The sequence below is a fragment of the Suricata suricatta genome, chromosome 17 (assembly GCF_006229205.1).
Source record: "Suricata suricatta isolate VVHF042 chromosome 17, meerkat_22Aug2017_6uvM2_HiC, whole genome shotgun sequence".
NCBI lineage: Eukaryota > Metazoa > Chordata > Mammalia > Carnivora > Herpestidae > Suricata > Suricata suricatta.
The window spans coordinates 52,850,171-52,870,546 of NC_043716.1; the positions used below are offsets into that span (position 1 = coordinate 52,850,171).

Sequence of the window (20,376 nt, forward strand, 5' to 3'; positions counted from 1 at the left end):
CTTAATTAATTTTTGAGAGACAGAGAGAGCGCGAGAAGGGGAAGGTCAGAGAGAGGGAGATACAGAATCCGAAGCAGGCTCCAGGCTCTGAGCTAGCTGTCAGCACAGAGCCTGACGCGGGGCTCGAACCCATAAACGGTGAGATCATAACCTGAGCCACCCAGGCGCCCCTCAAGCTCCAGGTTTTCAACGCAAAGGACCACTGCAGAGCTAAAGCCGCCAAAGAAAGGTCGACTCAGGCCTCCCACAGGACTCCCGCTGGGAGGTGGAGCTCCTTAATGGCCCGCTTTCTCCCTCCCGTTCCGGGAGGCCCCAGCGCTTAGAGGGAGCGGGAAAAGCCCAAGCAGAAAAGAACCTGGGCCCTATGCAAATAACATGCTAATAATATGCTAATAGTCTCGCGCCGCCGTCTTCTGGAGCCTCGCCCGGCAGCTGGACGGTCCTGGCCGCTAGGAGCCCTGGGCCAGGCGGAGGGGCTGCAGGTCTCGGTCACGCCCGGCCACGCCCTCCCACCACCAGGCCCGGCCTCCTTCTCCACGGGCCGGGGACTCGGAGGTGGGCCCGCCCACCGGCGCCCTGCGGCCCGCCCCCCGAGGGCGCGGCTCTCCGTCTGTCGGCGTCTTGCCTCCTCCATCGCCCGCCTGCCGGGCCGCTGGAAGCCGCGCGGCGGGAGTGGAGCCGCTTTTCTGCCGGGCCGCGCGAGCCGGTGAGCGGTCCCTCCCCCCACTGTCCCAGAGATGCCCTCCCGCCGAGGTCCTCGCCAGCGCCGTCGCAAACCCGCCACGCCGTGGGCCTCCAGGGCCCCTTCCCGCTTGTGACGGGCTCTGGGTTGACGATCCAGGAAGAGTCTTGTCCCATTCCTGAGCTGCCCTAGCCTGGGATGGCTGGGGACCCGCACGCCTGAGGGGGCTCTGCCAAGCCGCTCCCATCCACCAGGTCCTAAGGGGATTGGGGGGACGCACCGGCACCACCGCGCAAGGACTGGCCAGAAATCACGGCGGGCACCGCCTGGGCGTCCCAGAAGCCCCACCCAGAGGAGATCCGTCCTGGGGAGGGTGGGAAAGCAGAATGGAAACCAGAGCCAGGACGGCAGGGACGGAGCCAGGCTGGGAAGAGCTCATGAAGTCCCTGTGGCCTACCGATCCCATCCCCCATCCAGGCGGTCAGCCTTCCCCTGAATGTGGGGGAACGTTTGGGGGCAGAAAGAGGAGTAGGGTGACCTGCCCCAGTTCGAGGAGATCTGGAACACCCTGTGCCTTCCATAACCCCTGCCAAGTGTAGGGGTTTGAAGACTTGTCAGTCCCAAGCTCAAGCTGGTTCTGGCAGCTCTTCTACCCAGGGGAAGTCCTACCACTGCCACCCTGGGTCCTGGGCTCTGCCTGATATGGGATCTGGGAAGGGAGGGGTCTTCAGGGCCTGCTCTGGAGCTGGTGGTTCTTCCTTTTCCCCTCACCGTGGGAAAGGAGCCATCCCCTCCACTCAGCACCCCAAAACCCTTCAAGAGAGCATTGACTCACTCCTGTGACCATGCCTGCAAGCTTAGGGGGATAGAGAAGGGATTCTGGGGCCTAGGAAGGGCTCTGTCATCAGATGGGAAGCCCTAAAAGCAAACCAAGGCATGTGTGCAATGTGCGAAGGAGAGAAATGCCGTTTGAACTTGTGCCCTGCCCATAAACCCAGCTTCCTGCCAGTTGGGCGCGAAGGTAGTCTCACTCTGGGCTGGGGTCCCTGAGGGCTGAGGTGGGCAGCACCTGTGGAAAGCTGATCACTTCCAGCCCAGGAAGTGAGAGTGGGGGGTCTCCAGCCTCATTTCTTTCTTGGCCCCAACCACGTGCCAGGCAGTGATCATGATTCCTGGTGCTCAGCACGAAGGAGGAACCACTTCCCTGCTGGGGCAGAGCTGGAGTCGGAGCACCCAGCCCCATCTCTTCTCTGCTCAGCTTGACTCTCCTGGAATGGACCTGCCTGCCAGGAAGCCAGGTCACCCCTCGTCCTGGCCTTGCCTGCCTCCCGGGGAACACAGGTGGGTCACATTGATATGATCTTTTGTGCTCACCTAAGGCTGGGCAGGGGTGTGTGATGAGGTCCCTGCTCATAGCGCGGCGGGGAGGAGGGGCGACAATGAGGGAATGATCCACTCCAATGTGGTGTGAAGAGTACCATTAAAGAGAGAAATAGGGCCTCTGACTTCAGCTCAGGTCCTGATCTCACGGTTCGTGAGTTTGAGCTCCAAATCAGGCTCTGTGCTGATAGTGCAGAGACTGCTTTGGATTCTCTGTCTCTCTCCCTCTCTCTGCCTCCACCTTCTCTCACTCACTGTCTCTAAAAAATAAATAAAACAGGGGCGCCTGGGAGGCTCAGTCGGTTAAGCGGCCGACTTCAGCTCAGGTATGATCTCACGGTTTGTGGGTTCGAGCCCCACGTCAGGCTCTGTGCTGACAGCTCAGAGCCTGGAACCTGCTTCTGATTCTGTGTCTCCCTCTCTCTCTGACCCTCCCCCCACTCACACTCTGTGTGTCTCTCTCTCTCAAAAATAAACATTAAAATTTTTTTTAAATAATAATAAATAAGAAATAAATAAAATAAAACATTTTTAAAAATATTTAAAAAGAGAGAGACAGAGACAGAGGGTGAGCAGGGGAGGGGCAGAGAAAGAAGGAGACACAATCTCAAGCAGGCTCCAGACTCTGAGCCATCAGCACAGAGCCCGATGCAGGGCTCAAACTCACAAAACATGAGATCATGACCTGAGCTGAAACCAACAGTCAGATGCTTAACTGACGGAATCACTCAGGCGCCCCAAAAATAAAACACTTTTGAAAAAGGAAACAGGCCATGATCTCACTGCTCATGGGTTCTAGCCCCACATCAGACTCTGCTGACAGCTCAGAGCCTGGAGCTTGCTTTGGATTCTGTGTCTCCCTCTCTCTCTGCCCCTCCCGCCCTCAAAAAAAAAAAAAAATAAAACATTAAAAAGAGGGAAATAGAGGAAAGGAGGCTAGCCCAGCCTGGGGTGGGGGCTAGGGGAGCTTCCCAGGAGTGCTGTCAGGACTGAATCTTGAAGGACCAACAGGATTCTCTCTGGCTAGGGTTTTGGAATGTCACCAGCTTAGTTCTTGAGGAGAGCCCAGTTTATTGGAGGAGGTGCCTGGAGGACAAATGGGACCAAAAAGCTGTGTTTGTGACCTAGTAGTCACTGGGGGTATGGGAGAGGATGCCCCCTGTGGAAGGCAGAGTTTACAAGGGAACTGCCAGAGGGGGACCAGGGGTCCTCAGACCTGGGAGGCAGGGCTCCCAGCAGACAAAGAAAGAGCAAAGGTTCTTAGGGTTTCCTGGGCTCTGACTGTCCTGGGAGGCCCGGAGGAAGGAGGAACGGGGAAGAGTCAGCCCCATTGAATGATTCAGGCAGGATCTGGGTGCAAAGTAAAGGTCAGAATCCTGGACAAAGTCCCCAAAGGGTTGCCCAGAGAAGTGGCTGCTGAGAAGGGCACTGAAGAGGCCTCTCAGTAGAGGGGCAGGACAAACAGGAACCAGAAGAGACCAGAATTGGGAAATGGGGAGGGGCTGGGCTGGGGTCCAGCCTCCAGGCCCTCCCCTGATACGTGTCTTCTCTGTCACCTACCTCCTCCCTGCCACCTTGGGGTCAGTGATAGTTGCTACCCTGACGGGGAACTGGCAGGGTCCCAGGGCTCGGAAGGGACAGGAGTAGAGCAGTGGTGAAGGAAAGGGCAGGAGGAGGTGAAGGTTGTGGAGGAAGGCTGGGCATCCTGGGAGGAAGAGGGGAAGACTTGGCGGGGTGAACCGTGGCAAGGGTGTGGAGGGGACATGCGGGCCAGCACAGACAGGATCAGGTGGCGCTGGTGGCCTTTCCATTTGCTGTGGGAACAGAAATCCTAGAAGGGACTGTGTCTGGGGTTTGCCCGAGCCCGGAACTGGGCCAGGAGGATTGGGGCTGAGGAATCTCTAGGGCCAGTATCACATGCAGGAGCCAGGATGGCAGGACGCGCACGCGCTTACAGCACACCCACACACTCGCGCCCACCCTGAGGCTGGGCTGAATGGACCACTCACCTTGGCAGGGCTCCTGGGGGGTCCTCTGGGGAGGGAGCAGGCTTTGTGCCCAGAGAAGAGAGAGATTGGAGTGTGTGAAGGAGACTGTTTAGGGCGGATCCCAATGAGGTGCTGTTTTAAGGCGCCTGAGCCTGGGGCGGAAGGTGTGGAGTGCTGGGCGTGGTGGGAAGATGGGGTTGCATATTTCTATTAGTTTCCTGAGTTTCCCTGGATCTTCCCAGGACCTGGGGCTAAAAGGAAGACGACTTTGTGAAGTGGAGCTCAGGGGATCCATTGGCTTCACTGGGGTGAAGGCTGCCAGAGTGCTCGTGAGGTCTGAAGGCCACGGGCAACCAGGGAGCAGGAGGAGAGCCCAGACAGAAGGTACTGGAAAAGCGCTCTGCATTTGAGGAGGGGGCCTTGGGGCTTTGAAGCCTGGTTATGGCAGCTTCTGTGATAGGGGAGGGGGCATCCCGGATGGTCGGTGATGGGGGGGAGGCTGGGTGAGAAACTGAGATAAGACTGAGTCAGATACAGGGGTGGTACCTTTTCGTCTACGTGGTGCGTGGCCCTGGGTGCGTGCGTGTGCTTGCCCGTATATCTATGTAGCAAGTGTCCATGTAGCATTTGTTTATCTCTGGGCTGGTCTGCACCTGTCCATGCAGGTGTGTATTTGCACAAGTACGTGTCTGCATGTGTATCTCTCTGTATATGTCTGTGCATGTTTCCATGTGTGCCTGTGTGTGTGTCTGTGTGTTTCTAGATCTTTCTGTGTGAGCGTGTGTCTGTGTACATGTGTCTGCACATCAGTCCGCGTACCTGTATGGTTCTGTGTGTGTCTGTGAGCATATATGTTGGTGTATGCCCCTGTGTGACTGTGTATGTATCTGCCTGTGGGGGGGCGGGTTGCTCAGAGAAGCCCTGTCAGGTGATGGGTCATCATTCAGCATCATTGGAGAACTTGACTCCGTCATGGGCTCTCTGCGAAAGAGTAAGTGCCAAGGGCCTTTGGATGAGACCATGCCTCTTCCTGAAAGCTGCTTGTTTGGTGCCCCTCGTCAAGCTGTTGTGTGCATGCTCCTTGCCTAACGCAGCAGCGGCTTACTCACCTGGTCTGTCCCAAGAGCAGTGACAGGGGACCCGGTGACGTTGTGAAAGTCTGTGTTTGTGTATAGGAAGCCTGCTTATGGATGTTTGAAAATGCATCTGTGTGTGCCTGCGGGGGCATTGGGACTGGGCTGGCTCTAGAGGTCTTTTCCATTCTACAAGCAACTACTGAGTGCTTGCTGTGTGCGGGAGGGGACCCCGAGACTGGGCCAGGAAGTACCACCTGCCGACCACCAAATGATGTAAGTCCAGAATGAGTTCCACCCACTTGCCCTGTTGCATTTTGGCTCACCTGCCTGCCCCTCCTGCCAGCTCTGGGAAGTGGGTGAAAGGAAATGCCAAGGCCAACATGTTTGCCTCTGGCCACCTCCTAGGGGGCGGTACTCTTGGTGATACCTAGTGCCAGGGCCAGAGGAAGGAATGGTTTCAGCCACCCAGGGAAAGTGGCAGGTGAACTGGGGTGGCTCCATTCTGTCCCCTCCACAGGTGGCCCAGGCAGTGGCGGTGAGGCGGTGACAGCAGCATTTGTGAAAAAGGATGCCCCAGGGCCTGGAGCGTGCGGAGGGCTGCTGGGCCTGGGTAGTGCTGCTGGCCTCCCTGGTGACCCAGGGCCTCACCCTGGGCTTCCCCACATGCATGGGCATCTTCTTCACTGAACTGCAGCATGAGTTCCAGGCCAGCAACAGTGAGACCTCCTGGTTCCCCTCCATCCTGACAGCGATGCTCCATACTGGGGGTGAGCAGCCTGGGGAGGGGCCCAGGGAGGGTTGAGAAAGAGCATGGGGTGAGGGAGGAAGCTGCCGTCTTGTCTCCCTGGCCTCCTGGATCCCTCTCTCTGAGACCGCAGGCTTCCTCTCATGGAGCAAATTCCTAAGGTGTCACCTGATTTCGGCAGGGCCAGCCCCCCCAAATCCTCCTGGCTGGAATCCTGTAGGTCTGGGCTGGGCAGGTCTGGGCTGGGCTGGGGAGGGGGAGAAGGTCAGAGGCACCTGAGATACAAAGCCATTGGTGCAGAGTGTAGGAATGTCGGGCATTCAGTCGACTTGAGGAAGAGTCCACTTGGGTGATCTCTCTGAACCTCGGTTTCTTCGTCTGCAATATGGAGGTAACGCCCAGCACCCTACCCATGACCTACATGGGATCATAAGGAAGATCACATGACTCCCTGGCAAGCAGTATTTGGAGGTCCTCATTAGAGGCTTGAGGATGGGAAAGGGGGCTCGAGGAACACACCAGGGGCAAGATGGGGGCGGGGCAAGAGCCCCATCTCTCACCCTGAAGCAGAAGGGCTGGGAAGGTGGCGGGAAGGCAGCCCCCACCTCACTTCCTGGTTGGCTCCTCCAGGAATGTGACGCCCTCACCCTGACCCCAGTGGAGGGGGAAGTCCAAGGCTGCCTGCAAAGGCCCCTGCAGTAGACGCGGGCTCAGGGCCCTGTCCCTGGCCCCAGAGAGCTCTTTCACGGAGACTCCATAGACAGCGACCTCCTCCCGGGGTGTCAGGTTGGGGGCTGGTCGACTGGAGCCAGATCTCCCAGTCCTCAGGGCTCTCCCTGTACATGTGTTTGCTTGCCTCAGCTGACCCCATCTCCCTACCCACCTCCTGCCACTCCCTCCACCTGGCACAGGCAGCCTCCTTGTTATTCCAGGTCCTTCCTTCCAATTGGGTGGGAGGTCTGCCTGGGAGAGATGCCCTGTTGAGGTGATCCCTGAACCTGCCGCCCCAGGGCATGGACCTGGGGCCCCGGGAAAGGCTGGGACTGGCCCAACCACATGACCTTTTCACCTGCAAGGTTGGGGCAGAAGTTCGGAACCTCAGGCAATTCCTTCCATGCTGCCAGAGAGGGGTCTGCATCAGGGGCTGGGAAGCTGGCATCCAGTGGGGACCCCCCACTCCCAACCAGTTTCAGACTCAACCGCCCCCTGGCAGGCACGCCAGCCCCTCAGCCGCCCTGGGATTCTTGTCTGTCTCACATATACACACCGTAAGCCCATGCTCCTTCAGAGTATCATAGACATTTTAAACTTGAATGTGTCCTTGATCCCAAGCACCTCTTGTCCCCACCCATCTTAGACTTGCAGCAAGCAAGCAAGCAAGCACAGAGAACAGGGCATGCTCAGGGTAGCAGAGTGGGTTTGGGGCAGCAGTGCCCCTGCAGAGGAAACCCCCTGCCTCCCAGCACCCTCAGCTGGCGCAGGGCCTGGCCCCACCTCCAACTCCATGACTCAGGGCTTTTCCAAAGTAAGGCCAAAGTTTGGGGTGGGGAAGATGGCAGGTGTGTGAGAGAGCAGTCATGTTCACTGCAGAGTCTTGCTTCTCCCTTTATAGCTGCCTCTGCTTGATTATCTCTGAGTGTGGGCTGCTCACTTCCTCTGTCCCTCCCATACTCCTACTGGCACACACCCCTCTTCACCCCAGACACACTGATGTGCACGCGCGCATGCACATACACACACACACACACACACACACACACACTTTCCTTGTCCCTTTGGCTGCGCTCTGGGAGAGTAACTCTGGAGAAACTCTATTATGTGTACTTGGGGGCAGGGCACCTGGTGACTAAGGCCCTGTCAGGTGTGGAGAAGCAGCTGGCCAGGACTGGCTCATTTCTGCCCTGGTTCTGGGCTCCTGAGAAAGCAGCTCAGGGTGGGGGTGGGGTGGAAGAGAACAGACCCTTCTCTACCAGAAGCCAGACATGTGGATGCCAGGCTTTGTGTTGGCTGGGCGTGATGGGGCAGGGAGAGAACACAACCCCCAGCTTTCTCCAGGTTCCCTGGGCTGCCCATCCTGGGCATGTTGGAGCGTAGGGGGAGGGCTGTGGCCAGTCCTCTTGAGAATGGGAGGTAGGCAGGGGCTGTGCGTGCTCACTATGGTTTTGATGCCCTGGGACCTTCACCCACCCATATAGACCCACACCCCCAACAGTGAGGGGCATCTACCCAGGTCAATATAGTGAAGGGCCTCAGTCTGTCCCTCCTGGAGATCCTTGTCGTGGTCAAACTGAACACTTGACAGACTACCCCTCACAGCTGGTCAGATGTCATCTAGTGTGACCTCCTGTAGGGGAGGAAACTGAGGCACAGAGAGGGACTGGGTTTGCCTCAGTCCCTAGCCAGCCCATGGCAGGGTGACAATCAAAATCTAGGCCTATAGGGGCGCCTGGATGGCTCAGTTGGTTAAGCATCTGGCTTCGGCTCAGGTCATGATCTCACGGTTCATGGGTTTGAGCCCTGCGTTGGGCTCTGTGCTGACGGCTCAGAGCCTGGAGCTTGTTTCGGATTCTATGTCTCCCCCTCTCTCTGACCCTTTCCTGCTCGTGCTGTTTCTCTCTGTCTCTCAAAAATAAATAAAAAACATTTAAAAATATTTTTTAAAAAATCTAGGTCTATAGGCCCCATGCCCTTTAAGTACCAAGCTAGTTCCTGCTGGAACTGCCTCCCAACCCCCCTCTCTGCCTCCCTCCCGTCCTCCTCATTCAGCTGCCACCTGCTGGCTGCCTCCTCACCCCTGCCCCTCCCTGCCTTCTCCCCACAGGACCCCTGTGCAGCATCCTGGTGGGACGCTTTGGCTGCAGAGTGGCCGTGATGCTGGGGGGCGCCCTGGCCAGCCTGGGCATGGTGGCCGGCTCCTTCTGCCGCAGCCTTAGCCAGCTCTACCTCACGGCAGGATTCATCACAGGTGACTGTCTTCCCATTTTGAGAATTTCTGGGTGCCTCCTCAAAAGTGCCAGGTAGCATGCCTGATCTTCTGGGGCTGCTTATATAGTCACATGAGGGAGAATGACAATGAACAGACAAATTAGAAGGATTGTTGCTGATCATGACAAGCACCTGAGAAGACAGGACAGCCAAGGTGATTGTGTCCTGGCTCGGGATGAGGGTGGGCAGAGATTCAACATGCAAAGAGATAAAATATATCTAGAATACTCCATGTAGGAGATAAAGCAAGGGCGGGAGAGGTGACTACTTTCTATAGGGCAGTGAGGGGAAGCCTTTCAGAGAAGGTGACATTTGGGCAGAGAGCTAATGGGGAGATGAAGGAGTGTGCCTCCAGACTCTTGGGGAAAGAGCATTCCAATAGCACGTGCCCAGCAGGCAGCGAGGTGACCAGTGGGGCAGAAGGGCACAAGCAAGGGGCTCAAAAGGTGGGGTGGCAGCTGCATGGAGGGTTCAATTTGGGCAGAGGGGTGAGTAACATCATCCAACTGCTATCCATAGAGCACCACTCTGGCTACTGTGTTGAGCATATGTGCACTGTGCGGGGGGAGGGGGTCAGGTTGGAGCATGAAACTAGGTAGAAACAGGAAGTGGCTGTACCTTCAACCAGGGTGGTGTGATGGAGGTAATAAGTGGTCAGGTTCAGGATTGCATGTGAGGTGTAGAGAAGAATCAAGGACAACCCAAGCTTCTAGCACCCAAGAAGGGTGACACCAAGGTTTTTGCCCCAAACCATTGGAAGGATGGAGCAGCCTTTAACTACAATGGTTTGTGGGCTGATGGGAAGCTCAGGTCTGGACACATCCAATCTGACATTCAGGGACAGGTCCTGAGCAGCAGCGGGCAGTTGAGGATCAAGAAATGGCTGGCATTCTGGTCCTGAGATGAGGTATCATCCTGCTGTCCCTCAGGGGACAAGGGTGGGTGGCTGAGGAAACCTGAACACTGAGCCCCAGGACCCTGCAGTGTCCAGCAGTCTGGGTGGGGAGAAGTGACAGAGGCAGGGGGAGACCCAGGAGAACAAGATTTCTCAATAAAGCAAGCAAAGAAAGTGCATGGTGTCGGGGTGGGGCGTGAGGCTTGTGTCGAGTTGCTGTGGATCACATGGAGGGGGCAAGCCTGGATCTTTGGATTTAGCAATGTGGAGATCGGTGACCTTGATAAGGGCTATTCTGGAGCTGAGGTAAGAGTGAAAGTCTGATTGGCATAGGTTCAAAAGAGAATAGGAAGACAGGAATTGGAGACGACCAAGATAAATAATATTTCTAGGAAATTGCAGTGAAGGGGAGTGGAGAAATGGGCCAGTATCCAGAAGAAGCTGGGGTCAAGAGAGTTTTGGTTTTGGTTTGGTTTTTGGTTTTTGTATTTGCTTTTTTTCTTTTTTCTCCTAGAGAACAAGAGAGAATGTGCACACACACAAGCAGGGGAGAGGGGTAGAGGAAGAGAGAGAGAGAGAGAGAGAGAGAGATTGAATCTCAAGCAGGCTCTATGCTCAGGTCAGAGCCCAACACAGTCTGGATCTCATGACCTGAGCTGAAATCAAGAGTTGGATGGTCAACAGATTGAGCCATCCAGGTGCCCATGGTTTGTTTTTTGTTTGTTTGTTTGTTTGTTAAAGTTTATTTATTTTGGGCCGCCTGGATGGCTCAGTTGGGTAAGTGTCCAACTTCAGCTCAGGTCATGATCTCACGGTCTGTGGGTTCGAGCCCCATGTCATACTCTGTGCTGACAGCTAAGAGCCTGGAGCCTGCTTTGGATGCTGTGTCTCCTTCTCTCTCTGCTCTTCCCCCACTCGTCTCTCTCTCTCAAAAATAAAAACATTAAAAATATTTTTAAAAAATAAAAGTTTATTTTATAGAGAGAGGAGAGCGAGCACATGTTTGGTTAAGTGAGGGAGGGGCAGAGGGAGAGGGAGAGAGAATCCCAAGCAGGCTTGAAGCCATCAATGCAGTGCCCAACGCTGGGTTCAGTCTCATGAGCAGTGAGATCATGGCCTGAGCCGAAACCAAGAGTGAGCCACACAGGTGCCTCTTTTGCTTTTTAAAAATTTATTATTATTTTTAATGCTTACTTATTTTTGAGAGAGACAGAGCATGAGCTGGGGAGGGGCAGAGAGAGAGGGAGGGAGACACAGAATCTGAAACAGACATGGGGCTCAAACACATGAACCATGAGATCATACCCGAGCTGAAGTCAGACGCTTAACCAACCCACCCATTTTTTGCTTTTTTAAACTGCTTTATTCACAATATATAAGGAGTATCGTTCCATGCAATAAACTTCCCTGGTGACAGAATCTTACAGATTGGGTCAAAATATAACATTAAATGGGCACCTGGCTGGTTCAGTCAGTAGAGCATGTGACTCTTGATCTCAGGGTTGTCAGTTCAAGCCCCATGTTGGGCATGGAGCCTGGTTAAGCTAAAACAAAACCCACATTCAGTTAGAGGCTGGTTGGGGCTCCTGGTTGGATCAGTTGCTTAAGTGTCTGACTTCAGCTCAGGTCAAGTTCTCGCTGTTTATGAGTCTGAGCCCCACATTGGGCTCTCTGCTGTCAGCACGGAGTCCACTTTGGGTCTTCTGTCTCCATCACTCTGCCTCTTACCTGCTCTCTCTCTCTTTCAAAATAAACAAACGTGGAGCGCCTGGGTTGCTCAGTCAGTTAAGCGTCCAACTTTGGCTCAGGTCATAATTTCACGGTGCATGGGTTCGAGGCCCGCACTGGGCCTCACAACCTGGAGCTTGCTTTGGATTGTGTGTCTTCCTCTCTCTCTCTGCCCCTTTCTTGCTCATGCTCATGCGCTCTCTCTCTCTCTCTTTTTAAAAAAACATTTATTTATTTTTGAGAGACAGAGAGAGACAGAATGTGAGCAGGGGAGGGGCAGAGAGAGAGACACACAGAATCCGAAGTAGTCTCCAGGCTCTGAGCTGTCAGCACACAGCCCGATGCAGGGCTCGAACCCACGAACTCTGAGATCATGACCTGAGCAGAAGTTGGACCCTCAACGGACTGAGCCACCCAGGTACCCCTCTCTCTATCTCTTGATAATAAATAAACATTAAAAATGTTTAAATAAATAATTTTTTTTAAGTTGGTAACAGGAGCCCCACAAGAAAAATGTAACACCATAAGTTTTACAGTAAAGGTACATTGTTAACATGTACGTTTAGGAAGCAGGTGCGTCTTCCTATGGACTTGAGGGAAAACATCAGGATTCAAGGCATACGACAAAACTCATCACGATGGTCACAGTGCGGAGGGTCAGCGCTAACTGCCCACAGACCAGAAGTAATTGCTTTTCCCCCTGATGTCTCACCTCCTCCTCAGTCCTTCTCAGATTCTCTTCTCTTACCCTTGCCTGAGGCTCTCCACGCCTCTGACTCCTGTGTCGCCTATCCTGCAGGATAGAACTGCCTACAATTTACTCTAGGCTCACGATACTCCCCAGCTTCCAAAGGGAGGGCCAGGGGGCAGAAGTGAGTGACAGCAGGGTCCCTGTTTTGGTTTGGTTTTAATGGGAGAAATGACAACGAAGCAGAATGATCTGGCAAAGAGGAGAAACTGGTTGGTGCCGGAGAGGGAAATTGCTGGAGGGATACAGCTCGGAGTAGACAAGATGCACGTGTAAGTGGAGGATTGGTGTCGCTGGCACCGTGGAAGGTCTGGTGTCACAGGTGGGAGTGAGGATGGGGGAGCGTGGAGGTGCACAGAGAGGGACCGGCCATCCTCTAGGAGGGCGGAGGAGTAAATGGATGGTGGCATCACAGGTGGCCCGAGGTCACGATGTGGTTGTGAGCTTTCCCTCCGGCAGCTTCAGCTGTGCAGGGCGAGCACGGATTGGGCGGGGGAGCAGTGTCTGAGCTGAGCCAGGAGAGGGAGGTCTGGGGGAAGCATAGGCAGTGGGGACAGCGACGGCAAATGTCCGGGGGGGGGGGGGGGGGGGGGGGGGGGGGGGGGGGGGGGGGGGGGGGGGGGGGGGGGGGGGGCGGCGCAGCTTGGTGTCCAGAGAAAGTGAAAGAAGCTGATGTGGCTCAATCATGGTGAGTGACAGGGACCAGACTGTGCAGAGCTTTCCAGGGCCTAGTTAATTCTGTGGCATTTTTTTTCTAGACGTGATGGGAGGTCTTTGGAAGATGTTAAGCAGGGAAGGGACTTTTGTTGTTGTTTATTTACTGTTTTTTGAGAGAGACAAAGCATGAGTGGGGGGGGGGCAGAGAGGGAGACACAGAATTCCAAGCAGGCTCCAGGTTCTGAGCTGTCAGCACAGAGCCCAAGGCGAGGCTCGAACTCACGAACTGTGAGATCATGACCTGAGCTGAAGTTGGACGCTTAACCCACTGAGCCACCCAGGCGCCCCTCAATTTAGGTTTTTAAAGATCACCCTGGGGGCACCTAGGTGGCTCAGTCGGTTGAGTGTCCAACTTCGGCTCAGGTCATGATCTCACGGTTTGTGGGTTTGAGCCCTGCGTTGGACTCTGTGCTGACAGCTCAGAGCCTGGAGCCTGCTTTGGATTCTGTGTGTGTGTCTCTCTCTCTGCCCTCCCCCCACTTGTCTCTCTCTCAAAAATAAAATAAAAATGTTAAAAAAACTTTTAAAAAAATAAAAGTTTATTTTTTAGAGAGAGGAGAGCGAGCACATGTTTGGTCAAGTGAGGAAGGGGCAGAGGGAGAGGGAGAGAGACTCCCAAACAGGCTTGAAGCCATCAGCGCAGTGCCTGATGCTGAGTTCAGTCTCATGAGCAGTGAGATCATGACCTGAGCCGAAACCAAGAGTCAGACACTTAACCAACTGAGCCACACAGGTGCCTCTTTTGCTTTTTAAAAATTTATTATTATTATTTTTAATATTTTTACATTTTTTTTTATTTTTGAGAGAAAGACAGAGCATGAGCAGGGGAGGAGCACAGAGAGAGGGAGACACAGAATGTGAAACAGGCTCCAGGCTCTGAGCTGTCAGCGCAGAGCCTGACATGGGGCTCAAACACATGAACCACGAGATCATAGCTGAGCTAAAAGTCAGATGCTTAACCAACTGAGCCACCCAGGCACCCAACCATGTTTTGCTTTTTTAAACTGCTTTATTAACTTCACAATATATACTGAGTATCATTCCATGCAATAGAGTAAACTCCTCTGGTGACAGAATCTTACAGATTGGGTCAAAATATAACATTAAATGGGTGCCTGGCTGGTTCAGTCGGTAGAGCATGTGACCCTTGATCTCAGGGTTGTCAGTTCAAGCCCCATGTTGGGTATGGAGCCTGGTTAAGTTAAAACAAAAACAAAACCCACATTCAATTAGAGGCTGGTTGGGGCACCTGGTTGGATCAGTTGCTTAAGTGTCTGACTTCAGCTCGTCAAGTTCTTGCTGTTTGTGAGGTTGAACCCCACATTGGGCTCTCTGCTGTCAGCACGGAGTCCACTTTGGGTCTTCTGTCTCCCTCTCTCTACCTTTTACCTGCTCTCTCTTTCAAATTAAACAAACATGGGGCACCTGGATGGCTCAGTCAGTTAAGGGTCCAGCTTTGGCTCAGGTCATGATCTCACAGTTCATGGGTTCAAGCCCCGCACTGGGCTCTGTGCTGACAACTCACAGCCTGGAGCCTGCTTTGGATTCTGTGCCTCCCTCTCTCTCTGCCCTCCACTGCTCACACTCTGTCTCTCTGTCTCTCAAAAATAAATAAATGCTTAAAAAAATTTTTTTTTAAATAATAAAGATCACCGTGGTGCTATGCTAAGGGAATCAGGTGTGACCTGGGCAGTCTTGGGAAGGCAGATCTGAGGGTTGGGATGCTTCTAAGGAGGTGAGCCTGGTGAGCCAGGCTGTTTCTATCTTAAATCCCTGGGGACCTGGAAGTGGGTGTGGGCTAGAGGGGAAGCAGGGCAGATATGAGACATGACCCCATGACCCCGCTGTCAGAGCCGGTGGGGTGCCTCCGAATGCCTTCGAGCTGGTCTCTCTCCCTTGCAGGCCTGGGCATGTGCTTCAGCTTCCAGTCGAGCATCACGGTGCTGGGCTTCTACTTCTCTCGCCATCGGGCACTGGCCAACGCGCTGGCTTCAGTGGGCGTCTCGCTGGGCATCACGCTCTGGCCACTGCTCTCCCGCTACCTCCTGGAGCACCTGGGCTGGAGAGGCACTTTCCTCATCTTTGGCGGAGTCTTCCTCCACTGCTGTGTCTGCGGGGCCATCATGAGGCCCGTGGCCCCCAGCGCAGCCCCTGCCACCACAGAAGGCCCCCCTCCGCCTTCCAAGACACCTGGCTGCCTGGCAGCATGTGGCGCGGCCATCCAGCGCCACCTGGCTTTTGACATCCTGCGGCACAATGCAGGCTACCGAGTGTTCACGCTGGGCGTTATGTGGATGATCCTGGGCTTCCCGCTGCCTCACGTCTTCCTGGTGCCGTATGCCATGCGGCACGGGGTGGATGAGCACAAGGCAGCCCTGCTCATCTCCATCATTGGCTTTAGCAACATCTTCCTGCGGCCCATGGCTGGGCTGCTGGCAGGCCGCCCGGACTTTGCCAGCCACCGAAAGTACCTGTTCAGCCTGGCAGCCCTGCTCAACGGCCTCACCAACCTTGTGTGTGCAGTGTCGGCAGACTTCCGGGTGTTGGTGGTCTACTGCTTGGTGTACAGCGTGTCCTTGAGTGGCATTGGTGCCCTCCTCTTCCAGGTGCTCATGGACATTGTGCCCATGGATCGGTTCTCCAGTGCCCTGGGCCTCTTCACCATCCTGGAGGGCATCTCTATCCTCATCTCCCCGCCACTGGCTGGTGAGGCCCCAGGAGGGAGGGCAGCCAGGTGTACGTGGGTGTGGCCTGGGTGGCAGGATAAGGAGATAGAGAAGAGGGGAACAGTATGGACAGGTTTGGGTGTCATCCGGCATCTCCAGGGGTAGGAACTTGGGATCTGATTTTCCCAAGCACCTTAGGGGACTGGCTGCAGACTTCCCCAGCTGGCACCCAGGGTGTAAATAGTTAAAAATAAGGATTCTCGTACCAGATTGACTGGAGCCCTTCCTCTTCCTCCCTGTACCTCTGTTTTCTTATTAGTAAAGCAGGACGATAATAGAATCTACCTTGTAGACTTGTGAGGATCACGGTTATATAGCAAATAGCTTGGCAGGAAGCCTGGCACGTAATAAGTGTTATGCACGTTTCCTGTTATTAACATCCTGGCTCTCCCACTTCCTGCCTGTGGGACGCAGGCAAGTCGTTTTCCTTCTCTGAGCCACAGTGTCCTCTACAAAATGCAGACACCGATTCGCCGGTGCCAGGCACGCATGGGCATGGCTGAATGCAGAGGCCTGGTCCCCCCCTCTCAGGGGTGACCTTCTGGTGGGAGAGTCAGGAATTAAAGCAGAGACACACGTTTTGCTCCACATGGCGATTTGTGCTGGGAGGGAAACCAACCAATGTGGGAGCAGAGACCCACATGAGCAGATTTGCCAGACAGCTGAGAGTGTGACATTCAAAGTGACAGCGAAGGTGTGTGAAACCCTTGATGCTGGGGGACAGTCAGCACATGACAGGGGCTAGTGCTGTCGACTCTTCCCAAGTGTGGCACTGAAGCCCCAGGTTCTGAGCCAACAAGTGGAGAGAGCTACCCAGGAGGGGGCACAGGAGGGCCCAGGCGTGGCTGGGCAGATATCCCAGACTGCTTGCTCCCTGCTACCAGGGGTAAGGGAGACATGCCCTTAGGTGCTTTTCTGGCCCAAAGGCTCTTCCTGCCCCTCCCCTTTCATTCACCAGATCTTTATTGAGTGCCTTCTAGATGCCAGCCACAAGAGCTGGTACTGGGGATACAGCAGAGCCCAAAATAAAATCCCTGCTCTCTCTGAGCACACACGTGAGTGGAGGGAGGCCTGGTATCCCGGGGACAGTGTCCTAACTTGCTCTCTGTCCCCCAGGGCTCCTCCTGGACGCCACCAACAACTTTAGCTACGTCTTCTACATGTCAAGCTTCTTCCTCATAACAGCTGCCCTCTTCATGGGTGGCAGCTTCTGTGTCCTGCAGAAGAAGGAGAGGCGAGGCAGGCTGGCCGAGGCCGAAAGGGCCATTCTAGAGGCTGCCTCAGAGCGAGGCCTCACGGTGGAAGACTCCCATGGCTCCAAGAAGCAGGTGTACACCGAGATCACATATGTGACCAGCGTCTGAGCCCCGGGATCATGTGCGTGACCAGCGGCTGAGCCCTCAAGGTCTTGTGTGTGACCAGCGGCTGAGCCTCGTGATTGGTGAGTGACCATGGCCTCAGCCCAGGGATGTGGTATCCTGCTGCCACAGGCTGAGGTGAAGGGCTGCCCAGGAAGCCTGAACCAAAAGCCATCCAGGCTCTGCACATTGGGACTCAGCCAGGAGCTGGGACTTTGGAGGCTGGCCCCCAAAGACTCAGGGTTCTTTCCAACCAGCAGAATCCAGGAGCGGGTCCTCCTGACCTTTCTCAGTGGGTACCAGAGCGAGTCTAAACCGTCCTCAGCTCAGCTGGCTGCCCAGTCCTGCTGCTGCAACTCAGCACACTAGACCCTCCAGCCTAGCCTGGATGTCTGATGTGATCTCTTTGTCCTTCTCTGGCCTCCAGACTGTTCCAAAGAGCCCACCCTACCTCTGAAGCCCTCCTGCCCCATTTCTTCCCAAGTGCCCCAGCCTTTGCCTTAGGGCTACCCACAGCACAGGGTCCTGGGGCTCATGCTTACTGAAACCTTGGGAAGAAGAAACTCATGTGCTAATGAGTTATGGCCGATAGCGGAGAGCCAGGCTGAGGGGTTGGCCTGGACGCAGGCTCTGGACAGACGAAATGTTGGGCAGAAGAGCCAGCCTGGTGTCTGAGCAAAGAACAGAGGGGAGCCCTTCCTTGGCTTGAGTCCTAGAATCAGTGAAATATGAGGGGTTCCCTGCACACTGAGCAGGGCCTGCTCTAGGGTCTCCCTCTCTTGCCCTCTCCTTCCCCCCTACCCCCAAATCTTGGCCATGAAGATTAGCACTGGGGTAGGGGGAAGGCTGACATTTGACTGAGCAGGGGAGGGGAAGGATTGCCAGGCGGGGCCCTGTGAAGACGGGGCTGCTTTTGCAACAGAAGCCCCTTTACTCCCCTCCTGGCCTATTCTCTGTACTGCGACAGAGGTGTCCACCCCGCTCCCCGTTGGCCTGTGCCTGTGGCACAGAAGTCAGTGCTCCCCACGCACACATTCTTTTTTTGCTGGTACCAGTTCCTGAGGTCATCACTTGGGGGCTAGCTGTCATCAGTCCAAACTTGTCCCAGCAGGGTACTAGCCGAGGCAATGGGAAAACAGAGTTTGTTTGAATTACACACAAAAACGTTCCTGCAGTAGGTTATTATAACTTCCGTGAACCAAAGAAGCTGGAGAACAGGCTGTAAGTCACACACCCCCCCCTTCGGTTCTCCCTGCTCAGCAGGGGGTCCGCTCTGACCCAAGTCCTTGTTTGTTGACTCAGGCTCAACCAGGCTCCAACAAAGAAAGCCTTATCTGGAAAATAAATTTTATTTTCGTGACCTGACTTCAGCCTTCCTTCTTTTCCTGCCCGCCTGGCATGAGTAAGCATCCTTGGGGATGTACCGTCTTCTCCAGGGCCCTGCCATGACTGCCCCCTTATGGTCAAAGAAAGTAGTGCAGAGGTGAAGCAAAGGGCTCTGGGCTGGGATAGAGACCCAAGTTCATGTTTGGCTCTGTCATAATCTACTGTGTAATTCTGGGCAACTGTTCCCCATCACTGGACCTTAAAGAAGGAGGAGGTTGGCCTGAATGAACTGGATGAAGCAGAGTCTCTTGTTTGAAAAATCTGATCCTGAAGACCGCCATTGCCTTTCTGCTCCTCACCCAGTCCTGTGCGTGGCCACCATCCACAGCCTGTGAACCAAAGGGGGAATGTTTGGACACATTTTACCAGGTCCTGTCTCCCCCATCTTAACTGAGTGGAAAAGGGAAGCGTTGAGACTGGTGGGTAGGTGGATGCTGTTGGTGCCAGTAGCCACCAGGCTTTGAAGTGTGCAACCCCTATTAGGCCCACTTCCTGGAAACAGATTTCTTTTAAGGAAAAAAGATACCAGTGAACATTCAGCATAGGGAAATTCGACCTCATCTGCCCTCAGCCAAGAGAGGCAATAATCTCCAGACAGAATGCCTTCAACAAATAATGAGCATTTACTCTGTGCCAGGCACTGGGCAGACAAGGGTAAGACCTGGTGCTGCCCTCAGCACAAAACCAAGGACAGAATTGTTCCCCAATGAGGAAAGCCCCTGAGCCTTTCGAGGGCACAAATGAGGGGAGAGAGAAATGAGGGAGGTGGCCCGTCTGGTTCCAGAATCCACACATAGCTGCTTTCCTGGGAATCCTCTAGAGAGAGTCTGGAGCAGTTCCTGACCAGTGCAGGGTCGAGTTCACTCACATCCTGTCCCTCAGCTCTGCGCCCCTAGTGCCCAGGACTTTGCTGCTCTGTCCGGCCAGAGGCAGAGAAGCCCCTGGCCGCCTTGGGATGAGATGTACTTCCCCAGGTTGTATCAGCTCCCCACGGCAGTTGAAAGGCTTGATCAGGGGTTTGGGGCCACTGTCCTAAGTGGAGCCGCCAGGGTACCCAAGCACCCAGATTCTAGTCATAACTCCTGTCCCAAGGGGTGTGCATAGGGCAGGGCTGACTACAGGGAGCACGGAGATGGGGCCTGCTGTAAAGGGGGTTGTGACAGGCCAGAGTGTGGCAGCCACTTTGCCCTCATGCCAGGCCCAAGACCAAAGACCCATGGTTCTTAGCCTCAAGAAGCTCACAGACCAAACCCGCCTGACCCCCACAGTTTCAAGTGCAGCAGGGCCACTTCCCTGCCTGGTGCTCTATCTGCTGGGCCTACAAGAGCCAGGTCACACACCACCTTCCTGAGAAAGAATTGGGCTGAAGGGCTTCAGTATCCAGGACTCCACAACTCTGAAAGCCATCAAGGTAGTACATTTGGGTGAACTGAGGTCCTGGGGCTCATGGATGCCCCTAGCGTTCCTTGTCCACCTGGCTGGCAAAAAGCCTTAGGACATGATTACCTTGCCAGAGGTGGCCAGCTCAGGACTGGGGGGCAGACGGTGCCAGCCTCACCCGGCTTTTTGGAAAAGCCGACCAGAAAGTAGTGTCAAAAGACACCTGTTGGGGTGTAGGAAACTGACGCCCGCATTCCAGAGTCATCCCTTCGTCGAGGGGGTTGGGCTGCGCCCCCTCAAGTACCAAGGGGGTCTGGAGGTTCTGATGCTTCGACGTTCCCCCCACATGGGCGCCCTCCGACTCCTCTGGGTTCCCAAGCGCCCTGGAGGCACTCCTCGATGCAATCTCAACCCTTCATCACCCTTCCGGATGCGCGTCGCCTCCAGCTAGGCACTTAAAGCACAAACCATGTCGCGAACGCGCGCCGAGCACAGCGACGGCCCAGCCTCTAGTTTGTCTAGGCCCGCCCCTTCCGCCCTCTGGGGCGGGGCTTAAGAACGGCTTCCTCCGGAAGCCCGGAA

The 20,376-nt window shown here is 55.0% G+C and overlaps 1 protein-coding gene across 2 annotated transcripts; it reads left to right on the forward strand.

Moving 5' to 3' along the window:
- The first annotated feature begins 566 nt into the window (after positions 1 to 566).
- On the forward strand, positions 567 to 18,393 carry SLC16A5 (solute carrier family 16 member 5). 2 transcript variants are annotated; one of them, XM_029928783.1, is made up of 8 exons: positions 567 to 706; positions 1,839 to 2,023; positions 4,293 to 4,434; positions 5,320 to 5,399; positions 5,644 to 5,893; positions 8,693 to 8,836; positions 14,847 to 15,650; positions 16,787 to 18,393. In XM_029928783.1, the coding sequence occupies exons 5-8, from the start codon at positions 5,695 to 5,697 to the stop codon at positions 17,032 to 17,034; spliced, it is 1,395 nt and encodes a 464-aa protein (XP_029784643.1). In that variant the 5' UTR covers positions 567 to 706; positions 1,839 to 2,023; positions 4,293 to 4,434; positions 5,320 to 5,399; positions 5,644 to 5,694; the 3' UTR covers positions 17,035 to 18,393. The 2 variants fall into 2 exon arrangements, with proteins under 2 accessions (XP_029784643.1, XP_029784642.1); XM_029928782.1 differs by lacking the exon at positions 5,320 to 5,399.
- The last annotated feature ends 1,983 nt before the right edge of the window (positions 18,394 to 20,376 follow it).